The sequence below is a fragment of the Enoplosus armatus genome, chromosome 13, assembly GCF_043641665.1.
Source record: "Enoplosus armatus isolate fEnoArm2 chromosome 13, fEnoArm2.hap1, whole genome shotgun sequence".
NCBI lineage: Eukaryota > Metazoa > Chordata > Actinopteri > Centrarchiformes > Enoplosidae > Enoplosus > Enoplosus armatus.
The window spans coordinates 23,224,958-23,234,781 of record NC_092192.1 but is presented as its reverse complement, the minus strand read 5'-3'; the positions used below and the strand labels follow the sequence as shown (position 1 = coordinate 23,234,781).

At 44.9% G+C, this 9,824-nt stretch overlaps 1 protein-coding gene across 1 annotated transcript; it reads right to left on the bottom strand.

The window, feature by feature from the left end:
* Positions 1-1,082: 1,082 nt before the first annotated feature.
* On the bottom strand, positions 1,083-7,641 carry LOC139295770 (zona pellucida-like domain-containing protein 1). The gene is made up of 10 exons (XM_070918027.1): positions 7,548-7,641; positions 6,918-7,144; positions 6,647-6,831; positions 5,182-5,254; positions 4,319-4,416; positions 4,106-4,186; positions 3,729-3,900; positions 2,661-2,778; positions 2,470-2,490; positions 1,083-1,240 (listed from the first exon to the last, which is right to left on the bottom strand). Exons 1-10 carry the CDS (start codon positions 7,639-7,641, stop codon positions 1,083-1,085), a joined length of 1,227 nt encoding a protein of 408 aa, XP_070774128.1.
* Positions 7,642-9,824: the final 2,183 nt, after the last annotated feature.

Sequence of the window (9,824 nt, the reverse complement as noted above, 5' to 3'; positions counted from 1 at the left end):
AATGTTTGAGGCCATTACATTTCTTTTGTAAGCTGTCTTGACCTTCGGTTTTTCTTGTTGAAACTGATATTAGACTCGGGCTGTAAAGAGTTATCATGTTATCTAGACATCTGTCTTTTGGAAGGGGTCACACGCCAAACATGTTGGGAACCTACAGCTTAGTAGTTGAAATGAATAAGTTTCCTATAAGTGTAATATTTCTCTCTGAAATGTAGGGATGAAGTATAAAGTGGAATGAAATGAAATGGAAATATTTGCGTACAAGTACCTCAAAATTGTACTTAAGTGGAGCACTTGAGTAATCTACTAGTTACTTTCTACCACTGCACTTTATTACACACACAATTCCAACCGGTTTCAACCTGAATAGTAATCAGTAACTGTAGCTGTCAAATAATACTTCATTTTGAAATGTAGAGATGTATAAGTGTAAAGTCATAGAAACATGCAAATACTCCAAGTAGAGTACTAACTAAAAGTACCTCAGAATTGCACTTCCGTAATGTAGTTGAATAAATGTACTTGCTTTCCACCACTGGGCAAATGCCCATAAAAAGTATGAAACGTGCAGACAAAATAATATACTTTTATTAAAAACACCAATATAAAAATACAGTATTGTGGTTGCGTACATCCATTTTTGGCACATCTTCTAAAATGAATGCGAGAAAACACCCTAAAAATGTACCATAAATAATAACCATTGTACATATCTGTCAAACACCTTATTAGAAATAGAAATTCAAAAACCTCTGAACCCTCAATAGATATAAAAGTAGATATAAAAGTATTAAAAATCCTTGAAGCTACAGGACCTATCACCCTGCTTCAGTAAAATATCCCTGTCCTCGGTTCCCAGTTTCAGAGTATAAAATGAATACAAAAGCCTGAAGCAGTGTGCAAGGCTATAATGTATAGTTATGAGTGCATGTACAGTATAACCTGATATCTCTTGAGCATACCCAACGGTAAATATGACCTATTTACTTGTGTAAGAGGATACAACTTCCTGGTATTCTCCCTCTCGTGTGCTTCAAGGAACCTGCTTCGAGAATCCTTTTCAAGCGGCTCCTTTTCTTGGGTCACTCTTGTGGGTACAGAATTGTCTTGTTGATACTGATTTTGGAGTTGTACGTGTGGTGAACGATGACAGCCACCAGGGTGAGGCAGACGGCCCCGACGACGCCTACTACGACCGACACAGCCAGCACGGTGCTGTTCATATGAGCCTGCTGAGCACCTGGGGCAGAAAAGTGACAACCAAGGATTAGACCGTATATAGCAAAGTACATGTTCTATACTGATGATGATGATGATGATGATGATGATGGCAACAACAACGAGCCAATTCTGTTCCCTGATCATACATGCATATACGTGGGCAAGGTGACTGTCATGCTGACTGGTGACGGTTAAAGATCCTTCTATCCATTCATTTTTGGCACCTTAGCCAGGTTTTTGGGCATACAGGGATCCATCCATTCTGATCAGATTACCTGCCTCAACTGGCTCCTTGTAAGGGGCGTCAGTGTGCTTCAGACTAAGTGGTTGCTGGATCGATGAACTGAAACCCCCTTCCCCCTCCACACCTTTCCAACGTAGAAAGTCCGACGATCACCCACCGATTTAAAGCCAGGGTAGTGCTTGAAACTAATTTGCACAACGAGTTGTCTGAACGCCTCTAAAAGCACAATTATTCACAGCCGAACGACCAAACCTGTCATTGCGCGGGGGTGGGAGCGTGTTCGTTGAATTGTTGGTTTCAGAAAGTTCCAAAAGATGCCGAACGCCTATCCCCGACATAGGACGGGCGCGGGGTTGACGACACGAGCACGTCGGCTGAGGCGTACCGTTGCATTTACGCAGCAACTCGTTTGTTTTCACACAGCTGCTTTGGGAAAACATGCAAATACTCCGAGTAAAGTACAACTAAAAGTACCTCAGAATTGCACTTTGGTCCCCTTTCATGTGAACGACCAAGTGCAACACAATGGATGCCTTTCCCACATATGTGCAATTCATTGCAACCTCGTCCATGGGTGTATTAAGAGAGCTGCATGCAGTGCGGATACGCAACCATTATAAAAGAGATGTTTGTGCAACCGTTGACGGGACCTGCCTTATCATTCACTTGGAGTTGTGTGTCTGACCACCTGGTGAATGCAAGTCCAACTACGAATGCCTTGCAGCAGACTGTCTGAAAAGTCCGGCCCGGTCCTCTTGGATCAAAGCCCGCCAACAAGGTGCTCACCTGCAACTTCCCTTCCCAGGACAGGCTCCAGGAAGAGGGCCCTTCACTTGGGAGAGATTCACTTCTACTACATCTGTTATTCCCTGGGAGCCTCTACAGCTTGTGTCTATATGATCAGGGTAACCAAATGACGTCGTCGTCCTATCTTGCCATCTGTTTTGTTCGATTAAAAACACAGGAATACAGTGAAAGAACTTGTGTCGGCGGTGTGTGCATACCTCCAGATGCCATCGGATACCCTGCGAGAGAGCAAAAGACACCCTCAGTTCATTCATGACCAAAAGAAACCTCCAATCAACTCAAGCAGACCTGACATACGACAGGTAGAGATTCAGCAAATGTCTATGTGTGTCTTCGTTACTCGAGTATCTCTGAATTCTGGAGGCGTCAACCTATGGGGACTATTCACCATTGTCGAGTCGGGTGGTGATGGGGCCTGAAGTGATGGTGGCCATGTCGCTCACTGTGGTGCCCTGGTTGTCGTTGGAGCTGCGGCGCCTCCTCGAGTTGGCGCCGGTGGTGCAGTTCTACGGGTGAATGGGGGTAATTGTCATTTTGGTTAGGATGGATTTCGAGCAAAAATAAAGTACCCTAGGCTGTAACAGTGTAACAGAGTATTTGGGAAGTAGCAGTAAGAATGAAGACGACTCCGGATCACAACTTTCCATGAGAATACACCAACTAATATACCTTTAAAACTTTACATCTAGATCTCCGTTACTGCACCGCCCAATTTACATCAAATGTTCAGTGCCATTGGTTGGAAGGAAGTAGTGTGCCCTGTTTGTAGCCAGGCAGAAAGCAAGGGTATTAAGGGAGGTCGGGCCGTGTAGCGTGTCTGACATCCCCATCCCATTACCGCGATCCTTCCCGAACCTTTACCACACACCGCACTGGAGCTGCCATGTGTAGATCTTGTAGGAAAAACATAACGCGGGGCTGTTCGAAGCGGAGGTCACCCGTCCTGCTGGGTTGGAGAGCCCAGGAGGACACTCCCTGGAAGCAGGTACAGGTGCGCATCATTAGGCAGCTGACAGGTGCACTGAGGGTCCTGAGTTCATTTATTGTTTGCACTTTGGTTGAGCTGGTTCTTTGTCACTCTGTTCCTGAGTGCGTTGAGTGAGTAGATCTTATAATAAGTTGTGTTGACTTGAATGGTTAAGTTGTAAATCTCTAGTTAATTGTGATATTATGACCTGTATTAAGTAGGGATGTCTTGATATACTGTGATCTTAGTTATTCCTTGATTTTTGGAATTGAGATGATGTGATAGATTTCATTTGTGTGTATACTTTATTTAAATTTGTAGAAAAATAAAACCGAAAAATAATAAACGCTTTGAAATGGAACCTAGTGGCTACTTATCCGTCTGTGCTCCCCTCATAAGTCATAGTCACAGTGTGTCCCTCACAAAACGGGCGGTTTTGCAGAAAACGTTCCCATTTGTGATGTGTTGCACCTGGGGGTAGGATCTGACCTGGATGAGGTTGGGGCAGAAGGAGTTCACGCACAGCCTGGTGGCACAGTGGACGTAGTAGGTGGAGAGAGGTTCCTCTGCGCTTTGGACAAAGCGGAAAGCCTCGAAGGAGAAGCGGGCTTCCTGCTGCTCCCCGTTGACTCCCATTACCGTCTGGCCGTCCCGGTTACACCTTGAAGAGGACAGATGGGGATTTTTTTTTTTTCGATCTGGTTCTTCAGAGTTTTTTTTTTTTTTACCAGGTTTCAGTCTGACTTTCTGGTTGCATCCACCAGGAATCTTTATTGTAGATTTATTATATTTTCATTCCTAAACATTCCCTCTGTGTCAAAAGCTCCAGTTGCTTCTCTTTTCATCTCTGTAAGCTGATAACTCACCCAACAAAGAGATCGTGATATGTGGTGTTGATGGGGAAAGGAGATGTTGTGGCATAACATCGGTCCAGGAGCACGTTGAATCTGCAAAGGAGGAGTTAGTCTGTGTGGATCCCTGGGTCAAAATGTTCTTTATTGTGCAAATACTTGTAATGTTTGAGATTTAAAATGATATACAATTGGTATACTTCAGTTGCTACAACTCGTGTGAAATACCTGCTGGTGAGGTTGGACGCCTTCACTTCCACAAAGATCCGGGTCTTTAGATCCAGGCCTCCTGCAGGGATCTTCAGCACGGAGAAGTAGTTGTTGTCCTTCAGGTCCAATAACAGAAGGGAGGGAAGGGACGTTGTTCAGATCAATACGTGTTGGTCATTTTGTGCTGAAAGTCCCAGTATCGGCTCCACACCACAAGGGAGGGCTACATGACATCAAAGCAGATGACCACCCCCCCCCTAGAGTCCGGCTCTGCTTGAGGTTTCTGCCTCTTAAAAGGACGTTTTTCCTCGCCACTGTCGCTATAGCACTTGCTCATGGTGGGAACTGTTGGGTCTCTGTAATATTATAAAGAGTCGGTCTAGACCTGCTCTATCTATAAGTGTTATGAGATGTTTGTTTGTTTTGATTTGGTGCTATATGAATGAAATTGAATGATGCAGAGCCATAAGATTTCTACATCATGGCATTTTCATCACTTGCCAGTTCAGAAAGAGACAGGAGGTGGCGTATAACAAGTAGCAAAGGTTCCGGTTTTAATTGAGCATGTGGGATCATGTTGCCATTCCTCAACCTGGTTTCTTTCCACCTGTCAAGTAATTAGAATTATAAGGTTTGTTGGTAGTATGATGTTGCCTGGACTGCTATCTTTTACGTCAAGGACGATGACGGTAATGCATCTTGGACTTAGTCGTGCAATCCTTGACATTTTTGTAGTCACGTGTGTTTTGCTGTCCCCCTCCTCAGATCAGCCGCATGTCTCCCAAGTACAACACATCTATTTAAATCAAGGACACCATCCACTAGAAGAACTAAAGCCGTTTAGAAGCAATTGCAGACATTTAACATAAGGCTCCTCTTACCGAGTAGAGTCGCATGCTCAGTGTGCTGATGAAGCTCCCGTTATTGTCTTTGACTGCCAGGTTGACCGCAGACCTGTTTTGGGGTGTGGAAACAAAAATGTTCTGTCAGCTGCTGGAAACTGTCATGGGAAAAACCCCAAGTCGTCAAAAACAACAACAACAACAACAAAAAAAACAGGTCATCTCTCATTTGATACACGAGGGAACGAAGGAACCAAGGTGAGATTCAAGCCCTGCTGAAACCGGACACGGGAGTAACACACACCTCCGAGTACACTGGCTGCTCTTGTGAGGCATAATCAAATATGGTCACTCGATACTTTCTTACATATAGTCGAGCCGAGCTGACGTCCGTTCGCCTACGGTCAACTTCCCCTCACTCAAACACCTGCGATTTTGAAAATGCATTATCCGGTGACTTGAGGTGAGTTTTGAGATTGATTTCCAGGATTGAGTTGGTGCCCCTGAACTTTTAACTTTATTGTCCCAAAGAGGACATTTATCCTGTGAAATCCAGAACATATTCTGAAACCCACCACGCAAGCTCACACAAAGCAGAGTACACGAGTGATGACAGCATATAGCCATCATCGTCCAAACCCAACCGTCATCGGCACAGTTGCCTTATAGAACATGTTCCTATTGACTTGAATGTCTCTCTCTCTTTTTATTGTTCTTCATGCTGAACCTGATCTCACTAACTTTGTCATTTTTATATTGTGTTTTTTTTTCTTTTTTCTTTTAGAGTGACTTATCAGGCAGTTCAACGCTTACGATCTCACGGGCCACCTTAACTATACGATGCAGGCCCGGCCTTGTTGAGTGACACCCCCCCCCCCCCCCCAACTGGAAAAGGTAAAATGCATCACTTGCTTATAGAGCAGCGTCAAATGAGGTCTACACACAACTTTCAAACAAACTCTTGTACACTGTATTATTTAGGACAATAAGAAAACAGTAATTAAAGCTACAGTAGGCAATATTTTTAAATGAGAGTTTTGGTTGAAATATCACATTTTTGATCATTTGATCATTTACTGGAGGGCTCCTTTTAAAATAAAAAAAAATATGCCTGTGAGCACCCGCCCCCTTTTGTATTTAGTCTCTTAAAAAAACTGCACCAGGTCTGAATCAAACAACCAATCAGGGCTAATCTGAAGGTTCTTGTGTTTTGATTCCTCTCTTCCAACCGTTCTGGTTCACACTTCGATCCGGAAGGGTGGAACCTTCCGTAGAACGCCCTCGTTTGTACAGAGTCGACGTGATTGGCCAGTTGCGTGCTAGCTAACCCCCGATTGGTTGTTTGATTCAGACCTGGTCCAGTTTAGACTATATACAAAAGGGTGCGGGTGCTTACGGACACGCATTTTTTTGCAATGGTCAAAATTCATTATTTGAAGCAAAATTATAATTCAATAATATTGCCTACTGTAGCTTCAAGTGGGCACCTTTAAATATGACTTACACGGCCATCTGGGTATTGTTGACCAGGTACTGCAGCGGGTAGCGACAGGAGAACCTGTACATCACCTCTTGGTGATAGGTGATGGCTCCTGTAGTGGGGTCCTCGGAGCAGATCATGCCTGAGATGTTGATGTATTGGACGTTGGAGTAGTCGGCAAACAGTCCGGTTCCCATCTCCTGAGTGACCTTTTGGGGGGGGGGGGGGGGTAAAAAAAAAAATTGTGGATGAGTTTGTTGAGCTAAATAATCTGCTGGGTGCTCAGATCACCTACTGTCAGCTTGCTGGAGCAGGTGGTGATCCCCTCCTCCGTGATGGAGAAGTTGAATTTGACGACAGGCGGGTCCGCCGTCCAGTCAGCAGTCCCTTTGCACTGGTGCTTGGCGTGCTCCGAGTTGAGGGCCAGCAGCGACTCGTTGTATCCATTGAAGTAGATGGGACACAGGAGGATCTGGAGGTCCACCGCCTGAGAGCCGCAGACGACCGCGACGTCGGAGTTGGCTGAACAGACCCGAGGATGAGACCGGAATCAACTTTTTGGGACTTTTGAACACCTGTCGCTGAGGGGCAGATTACTCCAGAGCTGACTTCTTCAAGGGACACTGCGCCCCATTTAACGCATGGAGCTTGAGACTTATATTTTTCATAGAAAACTCGTGTTACAAACTAGAGGTGCAGAGTCCCCCCCCCCCCCCCCCCCCCCAACCCCCCTCCCTCCACAGACAATGATACGTGACTGACAGTTGGAACACGTCTACGGCTTGGACGGAAAGCACCAACACACACACCTCAACCCCCCAGAGACAAAGACGCACTGATGTTGCAGAAGAAAGGGAGGCGGGAAAGAAAAGGAAGTGGAAGTTTGGGAAGGATGAAAGGGCGCGGCGCCGCTCGTTTCACTGACCTGGACTGCGGAACGTGGATTGTCCGATGCAGGCATTCTGACCTCGGGTAAGAAGGAGGGTGGCAAGTTGATAGGTGAGAAGGGCCAGCCACATTGTCCTCAAAACTGTTGGGGGGGGGGGGGACAACAACCCAAAAACAGATGGCATAAATTTAGAAGCGCACACGATCTATCTCTCTACCGGATCACGTTATGGAGCCGAGACCTCCAACTCCACTCATGAGCAATTTTTTTTTTTTTGGATTGAATTACTTTAGGTACAGTTAGGTAGTTTTGTGCCGTGGGTCCTCAACCCTAGGGGGTTGGGGGCCCCTCCCAAAGGGTCGCAAGATAAATCTGAGGGGTCGTGAGATGATTAATGGGAGAGGAGAGAATAAATAGTTCTGATACACAAATATATATATAACTTTTCCATGATCTTTGCAAGTTCTGGATACTTAACATCCTCAGGCCCCAAACAGTCATTAGAGTGAAACCATGTGAAAAGTTTAGCCATAGCCCTTTTTTTTTTTTTTTTTTTTTTTTACCTTAATCTTAAGCTGAAAAATAGCCAATAAGTGTAATATTTCCCTCTGCAAAGTGGAATGAAATGAAAATATTCCAGTTGGTGCGGGTACCTCAAAACAGCTCTTCAAGCACTTGAGTTAATGTACTTTCTGCCACTGCAGAGATGTAGAAACACTCTGTTACAGACGTGACTAATATAATGCGTCAGAAAACAGCCCTTTATTTATTTTTTTTCCTCCTTCAAATTGTGGAGACTTTCATATATTTCAAATCCTAACATCAAGGAGGATACTGCCGTGTCCAAGTGCCCCAAATGGCACAGTGGCTTGCTGCCATCTCTATAAATGCAGCCATTTACCATCAGCCAGACGAATGAATGTGATGTTCATTATATCCGGTTGAGACAAAGCGATTGTGTGGAGCATGAGCTGTAAATCCATTCATTATACAACCAATAAAAAAAACAAAAAAAAAACAACATTGCACCATTCCTTACCTTGTGTGTGGACGGCCGCAGAGTGTTGCCCCTACCTCTTCTTCTAACGTTCAGCCATTTATACTGGCCTCCTTTTTCCAGCCAAAAAGGAGCCTCCGCAGGAAGCCCACCGAGAAGAAAGGCAAAACCCTACAGCCGGATCGCCTGACAGCCGCGGAACAATGGGCGAGCCCATATGGGGCGTCTTTTGATCTGGTGGAGCATTATGTCTTGTCACCTCCGCTATGACCTCAACTGCCATCTTTTTTTCTTTTTTTTTTTTTTTGTAAGGGCAGTGTCCTAATGCACCCTGAATCTCTGCAGGTGGATTCTATTTTAAGAAAGTCAAGGTTTCGACGAGAGCGTTGTTGCGATTCTGACTGGAAACGATGGTTATTTGAAGGGTTTTTCTTAAATCTCAGTTGGCCACAGACACAATAAAATAGAACTATTCTATTTTATTGACTACCAGGCATATACCATCAGAACAAAAGCCACAGGAAACTACAAAACCCCCCTTAGATATCTGCAAGAACCTGAGGCAACATTACATAACCGCCATATTAACACCTGCTGCCTTGTTTCAGCCGTATTTACGCAAGAGCAACCTAAAAAAAAGAGACCATGTTATGAACTCTGCTCCACTGAAGTGCTGTGTTTTGTTTTGTTTTATCCCCCCCCCCCTACTTCTGCCAGGGGCTATCACTCTTTGTCAAGAAATTAGGTCTCCTGTACACCATCTCAGACTTGGAGAGAAAGGCACACCCTGCCGAACAAAACCCTGCTACATCCGTCACCTGAACCACAAACCCACCACAAACCCACCCCCAAGATACCCCCCCTCCGCCCAACAATGGAATGGAGATGGGCTTACACAGAGTTTAGCATTAAGTAGGTGTCGTGTCTGCCCCCCTCCCCATTCAGCAGCCACAAGTGCATCTGAGTGGGTCATTAGACACAGGTAACCTCTGAGATCTACTTTCTCTTAATCCCGGGTGCTATAGCGTATGTGGATGTTCCGTGAAATTCCTCCCCTCTCATGAATCACATTTGACCCACTCAGTTCTGATTTTTTTACCCATGAAGTGAAACAATAACATGCTCGTCTTTGGTTTGTGTTTCTGTCACCTAAGGGCCCCAACAACCTTAATATCCACTTAATTCCCCATTGAAGCTGCCGCCTCCCATTCCACGGTAACGAGATCTGCGCGACATCACTGACGCCCTTGATCATAGTGCCAATAATATGCAAATACCAAGACTTTTTTCAACTGCTTATAAACTAAACGTAACTT